Source organism: Alternaria arbusti (assembly GCF_024043155.1).
Source record: "Alternaria arbusti strain BMP 1465 chromosome Unknown scaffold_4, whole genome shotgun sequence".
Taxonomy (NCBI): Eukaryota; Fungi; Ascomycota; class Dothideomycetes; order Pleosporales; family Pleosporaceae; genus Alternaria; species Alternaria arbusti.
Window position 1 is genome coordinate 991,459 of NW_026249944.1, and position 24,823 is coordinate 1,016,281.

The window sequence follows — 24,823 nt, forward strand, 5'->3', positions numbered from 1 at the left end:
CATGCCAGGAGAGGTTGTGTGATCCGAAGAGTATTCTTGAAGCTTGCGCTACGGAGGCGTCGTTAGCTGTTGGCAAGGAAGCGCCGTCTGCCGTGAGCCTTGCAGATCTGCTGCATGGCGGTTGTTGCACGATACAACTCTGTGTATCCGAGATCGGTCAAGCCAACCATGGCGTCGGTGTGAGCGGTGCAGGAGCATTGAGCCGTGCCGATCTGCCAGGATGACTGCCAATGTCGGACGTACCAGCATGCGCCGCCAAGCTTTCAAACAAGCTCAGGGTGCACAAGTCTTCGGTCTCGCAAGATGCTGCGGACCAGGCTGAGCATTCGTTCACTCGCCGAATACTGTCCCTACTTCGAGGCTGCTGACGTTTGCCAAGACAGTGCACAAGTCGTTGTAGCATGCCAAGCCCTTCAGCTGTCTGGTGAGGTCTCAATTTGGAAGACTATGCCAGCGCAAGTGCTGGAAAGAGCGAATGAGATGCGAGCAGCGAACCACGCCCTTCCAGACTAGTACACACACACGCGCCTACCGTTCCATGTGGTTACACAGATGAAAGTAAAGGTTGTATAGGTCAATGGTATTCGGTTCGGCGATTACTAGCAAGCCGCGTCCTAAAATGCCTGCACAGTTTCAGCACATTTGAATCATTAGATTTCTTTCGCCCAAAGATATGCATATCCGCAGCTCAGTGACCGAAAGAGGAGCTTTGCCACTGAGTTGGCTATTTCGAGAAGATGATCGGCAAGCGTTCGTGATCGAATTTAAGACGTCGCAAAGCCCTTGCTGGAGATATTTTGGCGTCCACGGTGGCTATCTTCGTGACGGTTCAACGTATTCACTGGCTCCCTCCTCAAAGTCCTCATCTGATGAGCTCTCATCGTCGTCTTCGTCTTCGTCTTGGGCGGCTTCGTAATCGTCGTCGAGCTCGTCATCGTCATCATCCGGAACGGGTGCACTTGGAGGTGAACGCCTGGACCGTAACACGCGACCGATGCTGTTGGCTGCAGCATCAAGTCTGTTCACTTTGGCTCTCACTCTGCCCTGTCTACCTTCCCTTTCAAAGTTGAGGGGCCACTCCAGCTCGAGAGCCTGCTGCCTGGTGCCAGCATTATCGATAATCCAGTTATACGGCTGCTTGAGTACGATCTCGGTACGAATGACGAAGGTTCCCCAGCCTCGAGCTTCGTACTCATAAGGCGGCTTTCGGATGATGACGTGGGATCGTCGAAATGTTGGATGCTATCGTGTGTTAGCTCTGCAGCGATAGGAAGTGGTCGCGCGCAGGTGTTTCAAATTGCACGCCTCCGTGGTCTTCTTGGACTCCCATGAGGCTATCATCCGCATCGAGCAGTCGTGTATTGAGCCACCCCTTGGCTGAGACGAAACAGGAACTGAGAACATACCAGATAGATATGCACTTCCTTAATCAAATCCGGCCTCGACGTGCGCACAAAGAATGTCCAATCATGCTCGTTATCGTCACCAGCATTCCTAATAAGCCTATGCTTATTCCCTATGAGCATCATAACGCCCTCGAAGCCATCACGTCCGATACGTGACCCCCTCTCCTCTTCCTCTTCAACGCGCCTTTCAGCATACGTAATAGGATATTTCTGTTCTAACTGTCTTGCCAACGCGTTATCCGGAGTTGCGGCAGTACGGGTCCTGCACATGGGACAGTTGCACTCGAGGTCGTACGTTGGATCGTAGTTCGGATCGAAGTCTTCGAGGTTCACGTCCCAGCTGGTAGGTTCGATGTGGTGCGTGTTGGAGGCGTCGGACCATTGGGCCATGCAGGACGCGCATAGCAGGTGGTTGCACTGGGTTTTCACGGGCGTGAAGAGGAGGAGCTGACATATCTGGGGTTTGTTAGTACAAATACGCGAGTTTGTGTGTGGTGCTTACGGGGCAGAGGTCATCGTGCGCGACTTGTTCCGGATTCGATGGTGTTGCTGCCTCGGCCATGATGACGCGACGAGGAGAGGAAGAAGAAGAGGAAGGTCAAGTGATTCCAGTAAGAGGGCAGACTTTAGCTGCCGTCCCTTGGTGCATTGGTGGCATGGCTCGCGTCTTGATGTTGTTATCGTCATTGGTTAAGGCGTCCTCCAGGCATCAGTCCGCGCCGCACGAATTGAGGCGGGGAGGTACGTCACGTGATAGCGCGTCAAAGTTCCAAAAGGTTGACAGCTGATTTCAACATATACTTCCATCTCGCGCAACAGACGACTGACTTTATTAAACGATTCTCGCCGCGATACCCTCCCCCTCCAATGAGATGTACTTTCCCAACATGAACCCCGCTCCAACCCTCCTATACCTCTTCTCGCCCCTCCCCGTCGTCCCCTGCGTCGCTGTGACAAGCAAGACGTAGTATCGCCTCAGCAAATTCGAGCTTCCACCCTTCATTTTCGCGACAATGACACACTGAGTGACTTGGCCGTCGCTCGCGCTTGTCCTCTCAGCATCATACGTTATCTTGACCTCCTCTGGCAATCTCCCCGCTACTTTGAAGTCGCGGACCCGAGCTATGATGGCGATCTCGTCCTCCTGTGGACTGGTGTCTGTCGTGGAATGTTTGTTGCTACCACGAGTCCAGGGCGGGATTATCTCCGTGCGCTCCCAGTCTGCTTGGTCGAAAGGCGGATCGATGTAATCTATACCACCTCGGTACGCCATCCAGGACCAGCTTGGGACTTTCAACTTGCGCGCTGGTGGGAACTCAATCGTGGGCATGTTCGGAAGATCCCCCTTTTCTTCGCCGCGTTGCCACAAGAGACTCCGATGGAAGAGTCCGCCGTCTTCTTTGTCACCATCGTCAAAGATGCCAAACGCTCCTTTTGTGTTGAAAGCACTTTGTAGACGCTTCTCGAGACCCGCAATGGCAAAAGGACGGTCGGAGTAGCGGGTGAAGTCGAGACGAGAGTATTGCTTGTAGAGGCCTTGAAAGTAAGCAATCTTCCGTGCGCGGTTGGCCCGCATGGCCTTGTTGGGGAAGTTTGGGTCACCAAGGAAATCGGCCATATTGCTAGGCTTTGGGTTAGTGATGATTGAGCAAGCGATATGTCTTGTCATGACTTACTTATGCAGTTTGGCCAGGGTTTCGCATCGAACACCTTGGCCGCACTCGAAGTATGTCTGGTTCTCCGTGAAGTAGATGGTCCGTCGTGCCAGCGCGCGCTCTTGCAACACCCAACCTCTCTTGTTCAAAGACCCCTCGATGACATCTTTACTGAAATTATCGATAGTCTTACAGACGAAGAAGGGCTTTTCGTTGTCTCGCTGAATGGTGATATACTCACGCTGCGGCCTAGGATCAAGGAAGCCATCACGCTGATTGCTCGCTCGGCTTGCAGCGAGTACACAATATGCTCCACTAAAGACTGCCTCCATATTCTTAGACTCCTCGTTGAAGTCTCCATTTTCACCTTGGATGATGCAGAGCGAATCTACCCACAAATAGCGGATGCCAATCTTCCGTGTGCTGTCAACGGCGTCATGAAAGGTTGCTGGGAGCTCGCCTTCGGGAATGGCTTCAAGATATTGCTCTAGGTTCTCTGGCAGAGTACAGAACGGTGTGTACTTCGTGGTGTCTCCCCAGGGATGTGACAGTGCGATGTACTGTTTGCTCGGGATGTGCTCTCGCTTCGTCTCGAGGAGGCGCAGCATAGGCGTACCGATAGTGCCCACGTCGAGGAGTCTGGTCGGCAAGCTATGGGATAACCCCTTACATCCTGCGTGGCTCGTATCGCAATCTTTGAGCCAAAGCTTTATGATGCTGAAGAACGCGTCTGATCCAGCTTCTGGGAGCTCTGGGAAGCCAATCTGGATTGGACATGGGAGATCCGTTTCTGGACTTCTGATCAGAGAAAGAACAGGATACGAGTCGCCTGTCATGATGATATTTGACTGGTCTCGCTGGAATACCGCCCGGTCTCCTTTGGGCTCTTCGGCTTGGTTGTGAACTTCATACAACATTCTGCACAGATCGCATTGCGGCGCACGATCTTCCAATATTGACACTCGCTCTTCGATGCTGAAACCGCCTTTTAGGAAATCTTGCGCCGAGCATGAGCCACAGAGTCGATGTTGGAAGCGTGTTTGTGGTATGAATTCCTGTATACCGGTACTTGCGACGACTTTGTCAGCGAAGTTGTTATCGATCTGAAACTCCCAGTCTTTGAGAGGCGGAAGGGTGTAGTCAGCACCGATAGGTTTACCAAGCACTCCACTTTTGAGTGATCCTGATGGCGGCAGGTTGTTTAACGGGAGATTGGCACTGTTGGGCGATAGCATTGGGGCTGTGAAGGTTGGCGTTCTGACGTTGGTGCGGTCTTTGCCGGTGAACATATAACCGGATATATTCTGCTTCCTCAATATGACATCAAGTTCATCCCGAAACTGCGCGGCCGTAGCTCGATAGCGTGTGATAGATTGACCGAGTGCTGGAGGAAGCAGAGGCCGGCCACCCAGAGTCCCACTCTTCCTATTGGGTGGCAAATTGACGACTAGTAGCATTTCGCGTACAATCCTGAGCAAGTCTTTCGTCGCCGAGATGCGTCCTGCTGAACATTCCGGATCCTTGTTCTGAATATGGTCCATCCACTTCTGGACAACAGGGTGAACTCTGGCACTTTCCGGTTCGCTCGCATCCAAGACTTCGTAATACTGGCAAATCTGTTGTGCATTCCCCTCGATCTGTTTGTAGAAGTTGTTCAATTCGTCATTGCCATACAGGATCCAGATGATGAACTCGAACGTGATGCATCCCATGGACCAGATGTCGTAGAGTCGGGAGCGTGCGTTCTCACCAGTAACGGTTTCTGGCGCCTCGTACCGTCGGGTACCGTACCTGGTGCTTGTTGCCTTTCCTCGTTCTTGCGTCGCCACTACATGCCGCTTAGCCAAACCCATGTCTGCGATCTTCAGAGTCCCAAGGCCAGACTTAGATCCATTAGTAAGAAACCGGAGGATGTTCTCCGGCTTCAGATCACCATGCCTGATGGACTCCGCATTTCCCGCGTTCTTGTAGTCGTCTACCTCATTGTCAAGCCCGTTCTCGCTACCGGCATCACTTCCGCCGCTCAGATGCGATTCCACAACGGTTGGGTCGTTCACTCGTATCGTCAAGCCATTGGCTTCGCTGTCATGTTCTGGGCGCCCGCCGTCAAAATTATGTAGTCGGTCCAAGGCGTCGACGATACCTCTAAGCTGAACGATGGTGTGTTCGATGATACATGCGTTTGGAGCCTCCCGTGGCGTGTGGTCCCAAAAATCACGTAAGCTATCCCCATCAGCCCAGGGGAACATGAAGTAGCGGCTGTGACCTCTTCGTATAGCTGCTATGCATTTCACGATGTGGCCATGATTGAGTTTCCGAATAGCTTCGAGAGCAGTAGCTTCGAAATTCCACGCCCTGTCAGTTCCGGCAGCTTGTTCTCCTCCCTGTGGCACTTTCAGCTCCTTAAGAGCCACCTGTTCAGGAATTTAGCGGATTGAAGTAGGTCACATTACTGGCAACGCACCTGTTGTATCTCAGGGTATTCATGATGATCTTTGTGTATAGTGACTCGATATACCGAACTGAAAGCGCCGTCCTTTGGAACTGCCCCATCTGAAGTGAATGGGAATATGCATTGCGCTTTCAGGTCGTAGCCGTACTTTCGTTGCACGAAGACTGGAGCTAAGCACTTCCACTGATTATCTCGAAAGTTAAGGATTTTGAGTTCACTCCAGACCTGCGAAGAGAACACATCCTGACTCGTCAGATTATCAACCACTGGTAGACTTTTGTCTGTAAATCGGCATTTTCGAAATATAGCCATAGCTAGCAGAAGACGAGATGGATCGAAGTCGCATTGGATGGTGATAACAAACAGCTTTGGAGCCTTCTGACGGATCCATGTTGCAAGTTCAGACCGACGTCGGCGATTCCATTTAGCAGCGAACTCTTTTGAATATATCTCGATCTTGTCCAGCTCTTGTTCGATCGCTGCTTGGACGACGACCTCTTTGATCGCATTCTCTGGCAGGTACTGGCGGTCTGGGTCGTGGAACGTTGCTAATACACATCGTCCGAGTATAGTGCCGACTAGATCAGAACCTGATATCGCAGGCAAACTGTAGTCATCTAGGTCATCGTCGCTCAATTCGTGCGCTAGAGTAGGTGCTTCGATGTGTTTCTCCTGGTTGTTGGCTAGGTTCTCGAGTCGGGTCGGCTGGACCGCGCGCGCTTTGGTTCCCCGCACCAGATAGCCAATGACGAAAATGGCCAAGACCAGGGCAAGTTGGGCAAGCATCGCGCTTGTTCGATCCACGTGTGTCCCTTCAAGTTTGTCCTGGACATGCGCAAACGGAGTATGCTGATCTTCGGAAAGTTTGCTGGCTGGGACGAGATCGCGGTGTTCCAAGGTCAATCGTAGGGGTTGGCAAAGCCAGGTTTCACGGACACATGTAACACCTTATGACATGCGATTAATCTGCAGAGCCGCCTGCAAGCTGAAGTCCGATTTGTGATGGATGTGCGCCACATTGCTAAGATGATCAAATCAGAGTACAAGCCTCGGGATGTTGATGCCGTGGGTGACGCTCAGCCTTGTGAACGATGTTCAGCTCAGCTGCGAAAGACGGGAACATGGCCCGAAGCGTCGAAAGGACGCAGTTAATATTGGACCCCACAGGCGAGGTGCAGGTGGACCCCACCTGTTCCCTGAAGCGCATGAACGCCTACGTGGGAGAGGACGAAAAAGCAATTGTACACACCGCTCATAATCGCACACGCAGTGATCGACAGGCTCGTCGTCGTTGCATAGCCTCGCGACATGAACCGCGAAAACCTGAATTCTCTCAGTACTTTGCCGAAGCCAGGATGATGTGCAGCTGGCTCAGACCGCTATAGCAAGGAAATTCGATGCGCAAAACACCTCCAGATTAGCCATAAGTCCCCAAAGCTTGCCCTGTAGGAAAAGCTCTCATTCGAAAATGCGGCTCATAGCCTGCTCCTTGCTCATCGACCGGCCCAGCACAACGATGGTCTCAATCAATCCATTCGAGGTTATGCGACCAAAGGAGACTTGAGTCTGGGTATACGGCTCAAGCGTCTCCTTCTTGATGCGATCGGTTGTACTGCTGGAGCTTCTGACCTTGGACTTGGTGGATCGTCTTGTATGGCCTCCTCCAATGCTGACATTACATATTGCTGAACAGAAGAATCAGTACGCCTCATGTTGCACCAAGGGTTGCTCATCGTCGCATAATCCGCATTGCGACGACACCTGTCGTACAGCGCGTCTAGCGATTGCCACACATATATGCAAGACTTGCGCTCCATCGAGTCAACTACCAGCATGTCAAACTGGATCAAATTCAGTACATCGTGCAGGTAAAGGGTACAGTTTGGGTGTCGATGTAGCTCATCGATGAACTGTTTCATGTTGTTAGCGGTGTGCCATGTCGTCGAATAATGTAACCTACGGCAGTGACTCTCGGATTGACCTTGGCCCGTATCCCAGGAAGTTCAGGGTCCTTCTCCACTTCATAGAATGTATCAATAGTCGTAAATCGAAGAAAGTAGTCGGTCATTGACCTTGACCGCTTGAATCTTTTCACGAGATCACGGCCCCCTAGCAACCACGTTACGAACTCAAGGTAAACGCAGCCCAAACACCAGATATCGTAAGACTGCCGCATGTACGCGTCAGGCAAATCGCATTCGGGGGGTCGGTATGTCATCGTGTTGGGCCTTTCTCGACGATCAGTCTTGCTCTGCAATGAATGTATCTCTGCTTGTCCGAAGTCGGTGATTTTGAGCGTCCCCTGCAACGTGCAACCATCGTCATCGCTATCGCCGTCGTCATACCAAAGGATGTTGCTGGGGTTAATGTCCCCATGGCGGCCGTATACTTTCTTTCGTGCATTGCTATAGTGGTTGAGTTGATGGCTAAGCGACGGCAGACTGTAATCACCAAATTCGAAGTGGGTTCTGAGTGGGCTCGTCGGACGCTCTTTTACACCATTCGAAAGCATCGACGAGCCCGTGTCGACACGATCTATCATTGGCGCAAATCTCACACTCTTTTCCAACGGGGTTGAAATACTCCCGTTAATTTCTGCAATACGTTAACTCAATAAAGGGCGCTGTTAAGCGAAGCAATGCCCACAAAGTGGCAACAAAGCAGTTGTCTTCGGCTCTTTCGCTTTTATCGAAGTGACGTACCGTATGAGTATTCTGATTGCTCTTCCTCGATCTTGAGCTGAGGTTTGGTGAACGAAAGTAGCTTGTGAAGTTTCGACAAACCCTCGACAAGCCCGCTACACTGCTTGGCAAACCAGTTGACATTGTTGTGATGGAGGACCGGGTATGGTTTGAGCTTCTTCCAATAGTCGAATAGATCGCCTTCCGCGCGGTAGAAGATCAGATTGAATCTGTTGAACTGTTCATACGTTGCAAGCAAGGAGACTATGTGTGGATGACTTCGCCCGCCACTGAACTTCATTAGTATCTCTATCTCTCTCTTGTAAGCGTCGCGATTTTCGTCGTGAACTTGTTGTTTGACGGCGAAACCGCGCTCGCAAAGCCGCGTGTCACTGAAATTGTGGTGATCGGAGGGTATCTTCACCATGATTACTCTCCCGTAGCCACCAGTCTTGTCAATAGACTGACTCAAGGCATTGCCCGGGGTGAGGAAAGGGAGGATGTGCTGGTCTTGGAGTTTGTAGTTCTTTACTACTCCGTCGTCGTCGGGTGGCGAAAAGTATGTCGCAAGTAGCCACCACTGATAGCGTTGGAAGTTCTCAAGCTTCAAGGGTGACCACCCCTTGAAGCAACCACGAGGAACACAGATTTGATCGCCTTTGCGATACAGTTCCCCGGTTTCGTCATGTTTCACGAGGGGTAGATCTTGATCCGTGACCCCCTCTCTCACGAAGTCCACGATGGAAGAAACAGCTTCGATTAGCACCAAGAGTGCAAATATTTTGCGAAACGTCGTGATTTTGGTGGTTCCCTTTTGCCTTTCATCCTCAGTTTCTGTGCACACTATCCTTGCGTAGGATTGTATTTCTTCGGATGAAAGCCGCACTGTGGGTTGCATCGCAGTCCTAGTTAGTTCTCGCGTTACAGCGTCGACCGTTATCACATGACGTAATTTGGCCTTGGGAATGAATGTCTCGATCTGGCCCTCGTTGTCTCGTGTACTCAGACGCGCATCCATGATCTCCTGTTGTAGCTCATACCTATCGCCTAGGGGTGGCAACGAGGCTAATGACTGCGCTAGGTCCTCGTCGAATGAGACTTCTGGAGGCGAAAGATTGCGTTCTTCACGCAATTGCTGCTGATCACCAGCGTCTGAGATATTTGTGACGCTTAGTTTCGGTGAGATCAAAAGGTTCCGACAAGCCGGAGGACCTAGTGACGACGTGTAGGCGCGCACGGGATCCCATGACTCCTCTGAGAATGAGCGGGAATGACCAAGTGAGGTAGGCTGAAGGGACTCTGATCAGAAAAGCTCAGCTATAGTCTCTCATAATGAAGCATACCTCGTCACTTTCCCATTGTGTATCCTCTGCTCCAGCTTCTGTGTCATGCCCGGGCAAGGAAACCCCTGTTGGATGGTGATCGATCCATGTTATGGATGAGGCTGGTGAGCCACGATACTGCGCAGTCGGCCACGCGATTCTTTCTGCGTGCGAGTCGATGGCATGCGAGTCACGATCTGGTGATTGTGACTTACGCAAAGACCGGGGGCTGTCGTCATCATGTACGCTACCGTCCGATGACCTATGGAAAGAGTCACGACGTGGCGCGGTGTATGAGGCTATTGGATGCTGATTTGGTCTAAGACCATCGTCGCTCGGGCAGTGAGCGCTTGAATCGAGTCGATTGGCAGGTGGTGGCGAGATGTGCCCAGATCCCACAACGGGAAGCCGCGAACCAGGTACCAACACGTCAGTCACCGACTGATTTGGTATGAATACTCCCTTTCTTGCTTCATTCGGCAGTTGCAAGTTGTGGGTTTCGGGTTGAGCCGTACGTTGTTCTGTGCCCCGTAGGCTTAGAGGGGCGGGGCCTTTGACCGGACTCCGACGCGCCTTGTTTGGCGGGGCGTCTGCCCTGAACACGCGCATGTCGAACGAGGGAGGCATTGTCCACTGCACAAAGACAACTGTCTGAGTTTCGAGACAGCCCCTAGGGCGTATCGCATTGTTATAAGGGATGCCTCATGGAGGACCTTGAGCCGCACAAGGCTGAGCGGTCAGTCCTTTGTGGTAATCGCCCGTCTTCGAGTCCAGTGCCTGAGGTTGTAAGATGTGGCTGCTTCACGGCCACCAGAATTTAGCCGGATGCAATTGATTGGTTCCACAATGTCTCAGCCGGTGAGCTGTTTGGGATGACATCCCGAAGTGCATGGCGCAGCACTGGCGGACTGACGTTCGCTGCCTATGAGAGCTCGTTGAAGTTTGTGGGCACATGCACAGCCGCAGCTGAATTAAGGTAATGCACGCGCCCTTCAGCCTGCTCGCAACCTCACGACATGTGTGTAAATACCCTGGTGACGTCCTTCGCGAGGTGGAGAAGAAAAAGACAACAGCTTTCTTCAAGACTCCTCTCTTACCACTGAAAAGAGTATCAAAGCGACATCAATGTCAACATCCAAACCAATCGCATACGTGAAGGTATCAAGGCCTTCGATAAGAGATTACGACGAGGACGATGATCTGTCGGACCTTGAAGATGCGCAATCGATATCGGGGAGTAACATCGACCCTGCGAAGTTGGCAGCACTTCTGAGGATCAAATTCGGGGCAGGAACCTATGATATACACGTAAGTAGGACTAACCTCGCGGTATTTGGAAACCTTTTGATCAAGAACTGACGAGCATCGTAGATAATGCAGAACTCTTACTGTATCATCGCGCCACGAAAACTTTCAACCGTAAGTCAAAAATCTGGTCGGAAACACTCCAGTAGCTAACGCGCAACAGGGAGAGATAGCTAGATGTCAAAGAAGAAGATGAGGACGATGAGTGGCTGCCTAAGCGTCTCGTAGACAGGAGAGCCGCTCGCCGGTTCAGGTAAATGGGAGAGTAAAGCCCGGTAGGACACACGGAACGTGCCATGATGACGGAAACGCGGGCATTCCGACAGGGAGTTGTAAGAACTCAGGATGACGCTCATGGCGATTCGTGTCTTGCAGCCTCGTGTCGACGAACGTTTGGGGGAAAACATCATAGAACGCCGGAAAGCGTATCAATAGATCCTTCCACTTTCGGACCTTTTGACCAAGCCGCTAGGACCATCATGATGCCACCTGGGCACCTTCCTGCCCATGTGCATGACTCAATTGGTGAAAACGTGATCACGTTTCGGCCTGAGAAGAAAACACCCTTTGTCCATGGCTGCATCTGTCATGTTATGTATGCCTTTGAACCGGATCGACTATGAGTGCCACGGCGGCATTTCGCGTCGCGCCGGGATCTCCACATATTCCAACGGTCATCCACGTTGATGATGCGTGTATGTATAGCGATCAACGGCGCTACCTAAATATAATATTGGCTTTCCTTTCGTCTGAGCTGACGCCAAACAGACACGAGAACAAGGCTGAGGCGCTGCATGCACCGCCCACTTTATACGGTGAGCTTGTGAAAGACCCTGGCCACAAGTCACCCCCAGATCTGTCCAGCGCTTCGGGTATCGAGTTTGCAACGGCGATGGATACAGCACACAACCCCAAGACCTGTAATTTTCCGTGCCGATCCTATCGAATGATGCGCAAACCAGGCGAAACTGTGATAGGTTTTAAAACTGGCGCCAGGTGCACAAGCGCCGATCTCCCGCGCCAGTGTCTCACATAGCAACGTCTGGCGCGTCGCCATTGGCCGGAGCTTGGATTACGCGGATGTGGCTATGCCGGTTTCACTGCGAAGCTTGATACATCACTCCCCTTTCCTGCTGCGCGCCACCAACACCCACTGCAACCGCACCGCCGACCTACTTTTGCCCAGCGTTCCTTCTCACCACCTGCGCTCCCCATACGTCGCCGGGAGATAGCGATAACGGATTCTCACGACCTCACATTCGTTTTGCGCTTGGACCCTGGACGCGCAGCAGTCACGCCCCAACCTGGCCTCCTAACACGGCGACTCCTCCGCGGGAACCCGCCAGCACATTTTAACCCTCCGCGATGTGGTTCCGCAAACGTGAAAGCGACATTGAAATGTCGGGCATGATGGACGGAGCACCAAAGAAAAAGAAGTCGCAAGGCCCGCCAGAAGAAACAGAGTACCAGAAGTTTGACTGGAAAAGATTCTTTCTCGCCCCCAAGTACATCCGTAAGACCACGCCGCCGCCCATGCGACCACGGAACATTTTTTGGCTGACTCAGCATATAGCATGGCACATATTGTTCATCGTTATCGGCATCTTGACCGTTATCATCACGATAAAACACGACGCCGTCGTTGAGGTGAGTCTTCGGTGTTTTGCCTTGGGGCCAACGAACACGTGGCTAACGGTGTCTGTGCAGAAATTACGGCCGTGGTCCGAGAAAGTGCGAGACCTACCAGCAGGATGGCTAATCCCCATTGCTATTCTTATCATTATTTCTTTCCCTCCTTTATTCGGTCATGAGATCATTGCGCTGCTGTGTGGTGTCGTCTATGGTCTGTGGATCGGGTTCGCCATTGTTGCGGCAGGCACATTCATTGGCGAAGGTAAGCCTTACCATGTCATTACAACTCCATGCAATGCATACTAATATCCTAATCAGTCGGCACATGGTACGCTTTCAAATACGCCTTCCGCTCCAAGGCTCTCAAACTGGAGCGCACCAATCTAAACTACGGCGCCATGGCTCGTTTAACGCGTGACGGTGGCTTCACCATCGTGCTCGTCATCCGTCTGTCCGCCATCCCAGCGCATTTTTCCACCGCCGTATTTTCAACCTGCGACGTCAAATTCTGGCATTTCGTCGTCGCTACTTTCCTTTCTCTGCCCAAGCAAATTTTCCTCGTCTACCTCGGTGTACTGCTCCTACAGGAGAGCAACGACGACGTAATCAAGACGGTCATGTTCGGCGCTATCTTTGTCATCACTATTGCCATGGGTATCTGGATCTATATGAAGATGCGCGTGGTGAAGAAGACACTCTTGGAGGAGCAAGAGCTCAGAAGGGTCAAGAAGGCCGAAGCCGTCGAGCTGGTACCAAATGCTGAACGTGCGTTCGATACGCAATACGACGAGGGGCCTCCGATCTGGTCATCTATGCAACCAACGCAAGTCAGCCGACCAACGGAGAGGAGATATGACGAGGACCCTCCGGAGTGGGCCATGCAGCCTACGCAACCCACCAGAATGCTCTGAGCGTAATTGTTGATTGTATCATACATAGACTGTTATATTCTTAATGCCATAATGAAGTTATGACCCGCATGGGTTTAGTTTGCACAAGACAATCAAGGTCTGGCTCGAGTCGAGAGCCACCAGAGGCATATGCAGTCTACTCGAACTACTAACCCCACTTCTAGGTGGTATATCGAAACCATGGCACGTCATCGGCAAGCTCGCGTTCCAGCAGCTTCTGTTCCTCGGTCAACTCCTGCGCCCCAGCTTCCAGGGCAATCTTATCGCGTCTCGCGTTCTCCATCCGACACCACGTCGACATGAAGAACGTGAGGAAGAACGCCATGCTACAATCAATATATTAGCTCCGCATCACCGACGTCATCCGACAGTGTAACAACTCACCTTACAAACCCAATCAAAATACTATGCCCAATGATAAACCTCGGCCCATCACGCGACAAATAGACATAACTCGCAACGATACCTCCGCAATTCCCACCCATCACCTGCATAGCAATACCCGTCCCCCTCTTCAAGCTGCCGCCAATATTCCCACTATTCCACGCCATACCCAACGGAATCTGCGGATAAATCCCAATAGCCGCAAGCACCGTACCCGCATATTGTATACTGGGCCTCCCCGTCGCAGCAAGCATAGCAAAGCCCGCAATAGCCACGACCTGAAAGCCCATCAAGAAGACACCCCGTTTCTTCACGCGATCCGCATACCAGCTCGCAGCAATGGTGAAGAAGCACGCGCAGACGTATGGCGGGACGGACATGAGTTGGGCGTCGTTGGCAGTGTAGCCCATGTTCTTGATGATGGTAGGCAGGAACAGGGCGAAAGAGTAGATGGGACAGAAGCCCGCCATGCAGATTAGCATGAAGATGTATATCTTCCAGTCTGTGAGGGCTTGGTAGACGTATTTCATATCGAAGTCGTTGGAGAGGTGGCCGTGGTCTGCGTGGAGGCGGCGTTGGACTTCTGTGCGTTCTTTGGGGGTGAGGAAGCGGGCGCTGCGTGGGTGTTAGATGAGTTGGGAGTGAGGAACGAGGAGGGGACGGACGTTTCGGGGTAGTCGTATATACACCAGTATGCTATTGTTGAGACGAGGATGCTGAGGAGGCCTTCTAGGATGAATATCCTTTATTCGTGTTAGTAGGTAGATTCCTTGATCTTTTTGTAAGTGATGTATTACCATGCCCATGCTGCTTTTCCACCAACACCGGACATCTCGGCGATACCACGGGCTAGGACGCCGCCAAAGGCTCCGGCGAGCGTTGCAGCGGAGAAGAAGAGAGCCATGCGGAAGCCGCACTCGTCTCTCACATACCTTCGGTTAAGTTAGCACTGCATTCAGGATTCGTCTGCCAGCTTTCTGGGGTGAAGACTCACCATTGCGAGATATAGTAGTTGACACCCGGGAACAGTCCTCCTTCAAACACCCCCAGAAAGACTCGTGTAGCCATTAGCCCCGAATAGTTCTTCACAAAACCTTGCAGTATCATCGCTAGTGACCAGAAGAACATGATGAATGTCAGCCAGATAGACGGCCGGGTCCGTTTCATCATGATATTCGATGGTATCTCGGCGGCGATGTAGAAGGGGAAGAGGACGGCGAGACAATCATTGTACTGTAGGCCGTGTAGCTTGAGATCTTGTTCGAGGTGGTCGAGGCGAGCGTTGCCGATGTTGGTGCGGTCTAAAAAGCACAAGCTATACAGCGATCAGTTGATGGTACGGGAACGGTCTGTCGGAGAAGGAGCTTACAGGTAAATGAGCGACATGAATGGTATAAGATGCCAGTCCAGTTTGCGGAGAAGCTTCTTGGTAGCGACTGCATCGAAGCCGTTGGGTTCGACATCTTCGTATGAGGTATCCGATGGTATGGGAGCGACAAAAGAAGCGTCTGTCTTCTTTTCTGTCATCTTGTATTGTGCGATAATCTTAAGAACCGCAGAGCATGTAGATGTTTCCCGAGCTGCGCTTCATACATGTACTCCCCACATCTCGTGCTGACCATGACTTCGGCGAAGTAGTAGTGAAGCCTCCTACTGTATTGATGCAGCCGCGACGTTCCAGACCCCAACGCGCTTTCTGAAAAGTTTCTTTGTTGTAGTACGCTCCTCATGCATGTTGCTGTATTCGTCCCCATCTCCCGAGACCGATAGCATCGTGTAACGTTAACGTCCTTCTCAGTGGTTGTGAATCAAAGATCAAGCGGTGAGATCCAAGAGAATGGTAGCTTGGCTGCAGTAGCTAAGGGCTGTCCCGAAGACTTGTCTCGCCGAGGTTTGATGGTTGATGTGGGCTCTGCGCGATTTCGGACTCGACTGGCTGGGCAAAGAGGCTTGTGTATGCGGGCTGACATGCATTCAGGAACTTGGCGCGTGCGATAAGATACTCTGGGTCTGGGCTTTCTGGAGTTAACCTGGTCGCCTTTAGGCAACTGGGGCAAGGCATTTGGTGGTCGCATGATGATACCTGGGTAGCCTTGCAATGTTAGGCTGCTTGTTTGAGACTCGCAGGCCGGGCTTCAAGCGATGCCTCATCTTCTTACCGGATATGCTGCGCAGAGGACTTGAATGCTGTCGCCTCCCATAAGCGTACAAGCTGTGAGCCTGTTCCACCGCACTGGGTCGTCATATGCACTCTTTTTCCCTCTCTCGTAACGCAATGCCATGCCTGCTCAGCCTTGCCAGGCACCCAACACAGTGCGGTGACGAAATCTCCTTTTTCCACAGCCTTGGGCATGTCCTACTCTCCTTTGGCTCTTCCGGCACTGATATTCGGTTCTCATTGCTTATCAATGGATGGTGATGACAGGGCAGAAGGAGTGTCTCTGGTTTGGACGGATGGCAGCGGTAAGAATAATGGAAGAGAAGACACATAGCGAATAAACCTCTTTCTGGAAGCTGACGCGAGTGTTTATGAGACTCAACCAAGACAGATCTGGTAAGATTGTGAGGATAAAGATGGCGTATTTCTGACGAAGAGATACACCGACGGAATCCCATCACTTTATGCATCACGATTGCGAAGCTTTCTCGCTGATTTCGCTTCCATGCTCCTTTGCTGCGGCTGAGATGTGGTCTCCTCAAGATCTTCACGAGTTCGGGCGCATGGCCTGGGAATGGGGTCACGATGTTCGCCTCTTCCGTTCGTTCATCGTAGCTACCGTGGCCCTGGAATAAGCAGTCGCACAACCGTGAAGGATGCAGACATGTCATTGGTCTCGGACGAAAATCCCATCCACACTGTGAGTGGCATTTCGCGCAATCGATAGTTCCAAACGGGCGTTCACGTTGCGCAAACACCACCCGTCTTCCACACTGATAGGGTGCGTTTGCTGCTCGGAAGGATGGCAAAGTTTCGGGAGACTGCGTTCCGTTCTTCACGGGTCAGTGACACGCGCGTGTAACGATGCTAGTGGTACCAAGGGCGTCTGGTACGACTGTTCGTTCATACGAGCAAACAACGCTGATCTCTGGCTTCGCTGATGGGAAGATCTGGCGACAACGCGGATTAGTAATGGAGTGATCCTTCCAAACGAACCGATAAAGTCGCAGAGTAGAGTCCAGTTTGGACATTTGCATTATTTGGCTAAGCGCCCGGTTGTGTGATTCATTCACTTTCAACGACATTGACCAAAGCAGACGCTCTGTTTCTTGGAGATGCTGCGAAGCCATTTTCTTCGAACAGCGGTGGATACAGCCTCGCAAGAGCAACTAATATCTGGGCCTTCGGCGACGTACTGGGTAGTAATCTTCGTAATCGCTTTCATCGTCTTCGTCGTCCTCATCGTCATATTCTTCATATCGCCTGTTATGACCATGCATCCAGCGGGGTGTATGTCGATTTTGGTAGGGCGAACGCCTAAACTGTCCCACGCCCCCTCCTCTTCGCCGCCTCGGATAATTGTATGTCGAAGACGTATCGTAATCGCTCTCATCGTCATCCTCGTCGTCATCGTAGAAGCTTCTTACGAAGGTGCTGCGACGGGATTGAGGCCATGATGACGGGGCGTTCTGGCGATGGCGGTTCGTAAACATTGGGTGTGATTGATGTGAATGGCCTAGTCCGAATGGCGAAGGCTGCCGATAGCCCATCGGTGAACCGCCTAGGAAGGGCGGCCGACCCGGGAACCCCATACTTCCGCCTCTGCCAATTCCCATGCCTCCTCCCATTCCCAGCCCCATTCCCGCTCCCATGCCCGTTCCAAAGCCCATGCCACCCATGCGACCTCCACCCATACCCATACCAAGAGGCGAAGGAATGCCGAACTGCGCATAGGGTCCCATCATAGGACTGGCTCTCTCGCGATTCGAAAAAGGCAATTGGAAACCTCCCATATTCATAGGGGTCGATTGCTGGTCCTGGAACCTGTGTAGATATGCTTGTCTTTGGAAGTCCGCAAACCTCCTCCGTTGATCGCGTGGGTCTCGTCCAAAAGTGTCGCTGTCGCTGCTATATGATTCATCGTAGGATTGGTTTGGACGAAAACCCCGAGCAGGAAAGCCCATTAATCCAGCCATCTAAACCCAGTCTCTGTCCTTCGACCACGGAAGGCAGCTTTGAGCGTTGGTTCGACGAAGCTTTTGTTAGCAATGATTCGGGCTATTCTGTGTGTACGGTTCTGCTTGGGGGTTTATGGTGTATATCGGTGGCCTTTTGGGAAGGCAGGTGACTAAGGCGCAATGATGTGAGGTGAGTTGTTTGACAACCTTTTGTGTTACATAAAAGGCGAAAGAAGTTCCGAAACCTGGCCGGGCTGCATAGCTAACTTTGTAGTAAAGCAAATGTGCCGCTAGCTGGGTCAATGTACCTGTGACGGCCACGAGCTGTCCGTAAACTAGTCATGTACGGATGGTTGGAGGCACATAACGCGATGCAGTCACTAGGAACCCAGGTGAGGCCAGCACAAAAGTTGTCGCTGGCAAGGCGATGCTCCGGCCGTAGCAGGCCTGTACGACACAAGGTCAGCAGTGGTTGGCGTTTTGGTGTCACCATGGTGTACGAGTAGAGTCCAAGCAAACACCTCGCTTATCGGAAAGAGAGCAAACTATGTTCCTTTGGTGATGCGAGTCGACTGGACGGAATCCAGCAATACGGTTGGAAACCAAATGGAAGCTGCAATGTAGAGACCCAAATATGACAGCTACAGACAGGAAGAATGGCAGAGAATCCTGTTCCAAGTCGAAGGCGAGAAGCCGACGGAATTGAGTGCGGCAATGACGATGCGAAACGGTCCTCAGCGAACAGAACAGCAAACAGTCGGGGAATGAGTCGTTATGGGTAGTTGTCAAGGTTGATGAAGCCGGCCTGGAAGAATGCCGCGGCGAGTACCAGGCCGATGCGACGGAGCGAGATGACACATCGCACCTTCCCCTTCCTCACAAGGGCATGTCTTGGGTATGTGGATCGAGGCGTGCCTGCCGTGTTTGCAGCAGGTTGACTTGGAGATTTGGAGAACGAAGAACATTGGAAGGCACAGTAGGGGTAATCACACGTAGGCATGGATGCGATATCCGAATAAGACGTCATTAGTCAATTAGATTCGGCAGGCGCGACGCGTGGACGCGTTGTGGCGGGAACGAAGAAGAAAAACCCAGTCCCCATAATACGACGAGGTCACGTGCGCCCATCTCGGCTCCAGCCAACCTCAAATGTTGGCCGATGGTTGAAGCTCTTCTTCTGTCGCCGCAATACGACTACATCTCCCACCCGAACTACGCCACGACGAACTGTGCCAATACTCCCGACGCTCCTAGCACCAAACCGCTGCAAGCCTGACATCATCTCGACTGCACCTGCCTCCACCACTCGCCTGCCACAATCCCCACACTAAATCTTTTGGCCTCGACACCACGCTTTCGTCTCATAGCCGCTTCCGCACCCACTACGACACCACCACACAATGGCGCCTACTTCTTTTGCTTCGGCAGCTGCAGGAAACAGTGCGAATCCAGCGCGTCCCGACTCCGGCGCTGACTGGTAAGTCCGCCCTACTGCACCCCATGTGAACACCACTCCGCGCTACATCAGCACATTTGTTACGTCAAATCGATAGGCACGACACAGATTAATTTTTTCCTTATTTATTACATCCCTCGTTACCACCATGGCTCCCTCACTAATCCCGGATACCAGGGCTCGACGTACCAACGGTGCCACGCAAACATTCCGCCGACCTTCACACGCGACAAGCCTCTCCGGCTCAACGAACCACTCATCCTCACGAGACCCTGCCGCGCCACAGAACTCGTCAACCAGCGCCGGCGTATATGTCCCGCCCCACGCACAGCCTGGCCGCAATGGCAGCTCGTTCGAGGGTCGCTACTCGCGGGATCAATTGACACAGCTGTTCCGGATACAGCAAGCGTCGAGCGACCTCAACGACGGACTGTCTAGTTTGTACATGGGTGGATGGGAGCCTCATGCTACGAACGGTGCTTCGAGTGCTTCCTGGGGCCGCAAAGACGACCACGGTCGGGAGAGGGAGGCGCCGAGCGGGGTCGACCAGTGCTGGGACAGAGATGGTAGCGTATTGCCACTCAGCCTGACTGACATGACCGACGATGAGAGAGAAGTAGGCACTCACCCCATCGCACCTTCCTAGCATGTACTAACGCGCGCTTCTTCGCTTAGATCTTCCATTCGTCTGTCAACTCGCCGCTCAAACCACCCACGCAGAACAAAGACGGTACTCCCAAGGAAGGCCTTTCGCTCCGGAAGACGTCTGTGTCGCAAGGCCCAGGCACTCCCTACGGAATCTCCTCGCCCACGAGCGCGCGCCCAGGCACCCGCCGCCGCGATACCAGCGACGCGTATCCGTTCCCCTCGTCGCCCGCCACCTCACGATTCGCGCGCGAAGAAGGCAGTGCCGTCACACCGCCGCCCGCCCTGGTACGCCGTCGGACAGACTATAAGGAGCCTGTAGAAGGTCGCCCCGGTGAGGAGCGTGAAAAAGAAAAAGGCGGGGCCGACAGCGCTGGTGCATTTGGCTCTGCAAAGCGCACAACTACCGCGCCCTTCAGCCCAGGTGGTGGTACCTCGCCCTGGTCTGCGACTCCTGGTGGTGGCTTTGGCGCTTTTGGAAGCTTTGCAGCGCCGCAGTCTGAGAAAAAGCCCGGCTACGGGAGTCTGCGTGGTGAGAGTCGGTTTAAGGGATTGATGGGCAAGCCGAGCATCGAGGACTTCGGGAACGGGCCGAAAGAGAAAGCTTCCATGAGCAACTTGGGCAGGCTAAGCGAGGCAGAGTCCTCAAAGGCAGGCGGTTCGTGGATGGAATCTCGCACCAACAGGCCAATGAGTAACGACACAGATCCATTCCCCGAAGACGACCACCCAACTGGCAGTGCTGCGTTGCGCGGCGAAGACGTTAGCCCGCCCCGGCCACAAGGCTTCGGCAATTTCGCAACGCCCCACCGCCCCGACCACCGCGACGATTCTGGATTATCCGCATTTGGGATGACGACCGCCGACACTGGTCTTCGCGACATGTACAACAGGAATAACTTTACGGATCAATCACCCCATCGAGGCAACGAGCCAATGAGCCCGACGGACACGAATCCATACCAGAGCCCGCACCACGCACGAGATCAGCATAATGACGACTCGGACGATTCCGGCGACCAGAATGCACACTTCCCTGGTATGAGTAGCTTCCATATCGACCAGTCTGTTCACTCGAGCATTCACAACGCGTTTGGTGGGCTCGGAGGTCTGGGCAAAGTGTCCGCACCATTCGAAACTGCAGCTAGTGATCGCAGCCAAACCTCCAGCGTTGGCCCCGCTCGAGGATTCCCAACTCTGCCTGGGCTTGGTGGCCTGCCTGGTCTCGGAGGGTCTGCAGCCTGGCCTACTGGACACCACACTATGGGCACTCCGACTCGCGAACGTGGTGGCCTGGGTGGCTTTGACAGCGCTTTCGGAAATGTTGGCGAGGCTCAGTCGCCCTCTCTGGCTGGTCTGGGAAGCAGCTCGCTGTTCGGTCATGCCACAGTAGGCCGTTCTAGTAGACTTGGCTCTCTGTTCCCGCCCTCGATGCAAGAACAGATGCGATCCAATGACCCGAACAGAGCGCACGCTGACGACAACTCCTCGCATGGTGACCGCCAACATAGCATGACAGGTACCTTTGGCAGAAATGCGTTTGGTGGACAGGCACCAGCGCGTGACACTGAAAGCCCGTTCCGCGCAAACCGCAATTTGTTTGAAGATTTCTCCAATGCCCACCATGACGACCATAGCTCGTCCGGACAGCCTCCGAATATGGCTACCACTTCACTCTCTATGGCCGCTCTTAACCCGACTAGGACTGCACAGCCATCGACCCCAGGCGTTGGAAGCCCAGCTTCTAGTCAACCACCTGTGCCTCAGCAGCGGATGATGGTTATGCCTGACAGGATGAGGTGGATCTATCGCGACCCTTCCGGCAACGTTCAAGGACCGTTCTCCGGCCTAGAGATGCACGACTGGTACAAGGCCGGCTTCTTCTCGCCTGAGCTGCTGGTGAAGAAGGCTGAAGAGCCCGATTACGAGCCCCTGGCCCAGCTTATTCGGCGAATCGGTAACTCCCGCGAGCCCTTCCTGGTCCCTCAGATCGGTATTCCGCATGGCCCTGCAACGTCTCAGCCCGGCAATTCTTGGGCAGGTGCTGGCCCTAGTACTGCTACCGCTCCAGGCGCCCAGCCTCCTTTCGCGAATAGTTTCCCAAGCTTTGGGACCACCCTTACTGCCGAACAACAGAATGCCCTCGAGCGCAGAAAGCAAGAGGAGCAGTATCTCATGGCTCGCCAAAAAGAGCACCTGGCTCAGCAGCAACAAGCGCTTGCCCGTCAGGTTCAGATGGGAGGAGTCTTGCCCAATCAACTCAACCACCACTCCAGCGCGCAGAGCCTACATAGCCAACCAAGCTTTGGTAGTATCACATCTCCAGGTGGATATCAGCCATCGCCTACCCATGGCACCACGGTAGGAGCGTCTGTTCCAGGGCTTATGGACAACACTTTCAGATCTGGTCCCGGTCCTGTCCCCGGTCTGGGTCCTATCGGCCCCGGTATGGACATGATGAACAACAGGAGAGAGCAAGACATGCCCGGCATGATGGACCGTCTCAACCTCGGACGCAACAACCAGCCTCCATTTGCCTTCGGTCAGCAGCAAGATTCTGATGCGCACGCACAATATATGGCTTCTGTGATTGGCGACCGTGCTCGACTCAAGCGTGAGCAGGCTGAGCATGACGCCGCGATTCGCCCCGGTGGCCCTGAAGACATGCAAAATGCCCGCAACTTTGCCGACCGCTTCGCGGAATTCAACGACTTGCGAGTCCAAACGGACATGGAACAATCATCCAAGGCAGCTCCTCCACCAGAAGGTGTTATTGGAAAGCCTTCAAATTCGTCTGCTCAGCAATCGCAAGAACAATCCGAGCCTGCCTCTCCCGAGGAACGCGAAGCACAAGATCATCAAGCCGAGCATCACAACGAGGGACATGCTGCTGGTCAAGAGACCCTGTCACTTACTGAACAGGTTCAGAAAGCTGCTTCCGCGAAGCATTCCCCTCAACCGGCAGCCGCATGGAATAAAGTCGAGCCCGCCATCTTCCCGTTCCCGCCTCCGCCATCGCAGTCTCCACTGCCCGCCCCAGCTGCTCAGAGGAAGCCCATCGTTGCTGAAAACCTCAACACCGAGTCCCGTTCTGGTGCGGCAACTCCCGCTGCCGACACTCCCAGTGTATCCATTGCGCCTTGGGCGAAGGAACCTGTTGACGCATCTCGTGGACCCTCATTGAGGGAGATCCAAGAGATGGAAGCCAAGAAGGCTGCAGAGCGCGAGGCTGCCGCAGCAGCAGCTCGCCGCGAGGCCTTTGAGAAGGAGATGCAAGCTCAGAACCAGTCACCCGCAGTCCAACCTGGCCTGCCTTCAAGCTCGACCTGGGCGAGTGGTGCGTCACCTGTAACGCCCAGTGCGACCAATGCATCTGTTTGGACAAAGCCTGCTGCCACCAAGGTCGCCGCACAGCCCACAGCTAGTTCCAAGAAGACCCTACAGCAGATCCAGAAGGAAGAGGAAGCTCGAAAGCAACGAGCTACTGCACAGGCTGTTGCAGCTGCGAACGCCTTTGGTGCCGCCGCTCCAGCTCCATCGGGTGGTAAGCGATATGCTGATTTGGCAAGCAAGAGCACCCCTGTGCTGGCTGCTGCTATGCCTGCTGGCAGCACTGCATGGACCACTGTTGGTGCAAGTGGTAAGGTCAAGACACCAGGAGGCACTACCACTCCTGTGCCTGCCGCCGTTCGCTCCGCTAGCTCAACCATTGTACCCTCGCTTGCCAAGAAGCCCGCTGTTACGCGTAGTGCCACGATGGGAGGACAATCTGGAAAGCTCAACGCTGAAGAGGAGTTCCGAAAGTGGGCTGTCAACGAGCTCCGTCATGACCTTAACAAGGGTATCAATGGTAAGAATCCGCTTTAACAATTCTTCGCACAACAGACTAACTCTCAATAGCCGAAGACTTTGTCTCCTCTCTCCTCAGTTTCCCAGCCGACGCCGAGCTGATCACAGAATCTGTACACTCCGCCTCCAACACACTCGACTCGCGCCACTTCGCTGAAGAGTTCCTCCGCCGCCGCAAGCTCGCCGACAAGGGCATCATTGACGAACGCAACACTGCTTCCCCTGCCGAGAACAAGGCCGCAGGTAGTGGCTGGTCTGAAGTCGCCAAGAAGGGCGGCGCCAGCACTATCCAGCAACAACAGGCGCAGCAACCTCTCGACTCAAGCAACTTCAAGGTCGTCGCCGCCAAGAAGAAGACCAAGCGGTAGAATAGATTTGATTCTCTGAAGAAGCTCGACGACTAGTGCGTCGGGTGATGCGGACTTGTACTGCTTTATATGTTTGTTTGGACTGTACTGTATCACACGATGCTATCTATAGCTCGACGCATGATGGAGGAGGAAACACTATTCAGTGACGGACGAAGATGAGGATAGTTGACAGTGTCACTACAGAAGGCTTTGTACCTTAGATGAACTTTCAAATCGGTCCAAGTGACTAAGAATAACATTCAAGATTGTCTAATTATGTATTGTGCCTGTTTCGTCCTCAAATAGCGGAGAGTTGTCATGGAGTTCATGAGACTGCTAAATAATCGACAGCCATTGCCACACCATGATTTTGTAACAAAAGTGATCATGCGGTTGGAAATACGACCCCATGAGTCTCTCTCAGCCACTACATCGCTACAATATGAGAAGTAGCGGGATTGTATCCTGGCTTCCTTGGATGTCTCATCGGCCTACCTCTGAAACTCGTTATGCCTATTTCTTCACATTCCACCAAATCTCATGGACTTTACTATCTGTCCTTCCGGCGAAAAATGCGTGAAGAGTCTTTCTAACATTCATGCGCATGCGCTGTTGGGAGAATGCTGATGTTGCAGACGTGGAGCACGCTCACCTCCAGC

The 24,823-nt window shown here is 53.1% G+C and overlaps 7 protein-coding genes across 7 annotated transcripts; 3 read left to right on the forward strand and 4 right to left on the reverse strand.

Annotated features, from left to right (window-relative positions):
• Positions 1-813: 813 nt before the first annotated feature.
• On the reverse strand, positions 814-1,968 carry J4E86_003977 (uncharacterized protein; the record flags this gene model as incomplete). The annotated part of the gene is made up of 3 exons (XM_051444525.1): positions 814-1,242; positions 1,407-1,862; positions 1,909-1,968. The coding sequence occupies 3 exons, from the start codon at positions 1,966-1,968 to the stop codon at positions 814-816; spliced, it is 945 nt and encodes a 314-aa protein (XP_051304150.1).
• A 270-nt stretch (positions 1,969-2,238) lies between these two features.
• J4E86_003978 (uncharacterized protein) lies at positions 2,239-6,299 on the reverse strand (the record flags this gene model as incomplete). The annotated part of the gene is made up of 3 exons (XM_051444526.1): positions 2,239-3,028; positions 3,083-5,475; positions 5,526-6,299. The coding sequence occupies 3 exons, from the start codon at positions 6,297-6,299 to the stop codon at positions 2,239-2,241; spliced, it is 3,957 nt and encodes a 1,318-aa protein (XP_051304151.1).
• A 672-nt stretch (positions 6,300-6,971) lies between these two features.
• Positions 6,972-9,625, reverse strand: J4E86_003979 (uncharacterized protein; the record flags this gene model as incomplete). Its single annotated transcript, XM_051444527.1, has 5 exons — positions 6,972-7,148; positions 7,474-7,532; positions 8,216-8,899; positions 9,143-9,493; positions 9,601-9,625. 5 exons carry the CDS (start codon positions 9,623-9,625, stop codon positions 6,972-6,974), a joined length of 1,296 nt encoding a protein of 431 aa, XP_051304152.1.
• A 1,016-nt stretch (positions 9,626-10,641) lies between these two features.
• Positions 10,642-11,078, forward strand: J4E86_003980 (uncharacterized protein; the record flags this gene model as incomplete). The annotated part of the gene is made up of 2 exons (XM_051444528.1): positions 10,642-10,824; positions 10,995-11,078. 2 exons carry the CDS (start codon positions 10,642-10,644, stop codon positions 11,076-11,078), a joined length of 267 nt encoding a protein of 88 aa, XP_051304153.1.
• Positions 11,079-12,186: 1,108 nt separating this feature from the next.
• Positions 12,187-13,364, forward strand: TVP38 (Tlg2-vesicle protein; the record flags this gene model as incomplete). Its single annotated transcript, XM_051444529.1, has 4 exons — positions 12,187-12,334; positions 12,395-12,468; positions 12,529-12,715; positions 12,772-13,364. 4 exons carry the CDS (start codon positions 12,187-12,189, stop codon positions 13,362-13,364), a joined length of 1,002 nt encoding a protein of 333 aa, XP_051304154.1.
• Positions 13,365-13,524: 160 nt separating this feature from the next.
• Positions 13,525-15,275, reverse strand: J4E86_003982 (uncharacterized protein; the record flags this gene model as incomplete). The annotated part of the gene is made up of 6 exons (XM_051444530.1): positions 13,525-13,641; positions 13,853-14,363; positions 14,414-14,491; positions 14,546-14,680; positions 14,743-15,063; positions 15,118-15,275. 6 exons carry the CDS (start codon positions 15,273-15,275, stop codon positions 13,525-13,527), a joined length of 1,320 nt encoding a protein of 439 aa, XP_051304155.1.
• A 3,989-nt stretch (positions 15,276-19,264) lies between these two features.
• Positions 19,265-24,182, forward strand: J4E86_003983 (uncharacterized protein; the record flags this gene model as incomplete). The annotated part of the gene is made up of 4 exons (XM_051444531.1): positions 19,265-19,341; positions 19,498-19,936; positions 19,996-23,815; positions 23,866-24,182. 4 exons carry the CDS (start codon positions 19,265-19,267, stop codon positions 24,180-24,182), a joined length of 4,653 nt encoding a protein of 1,550 aa, XP_051304156.1.
• Between the last annotated feature and the right edge of the window lie 641 nt (positions 24,183-24,823).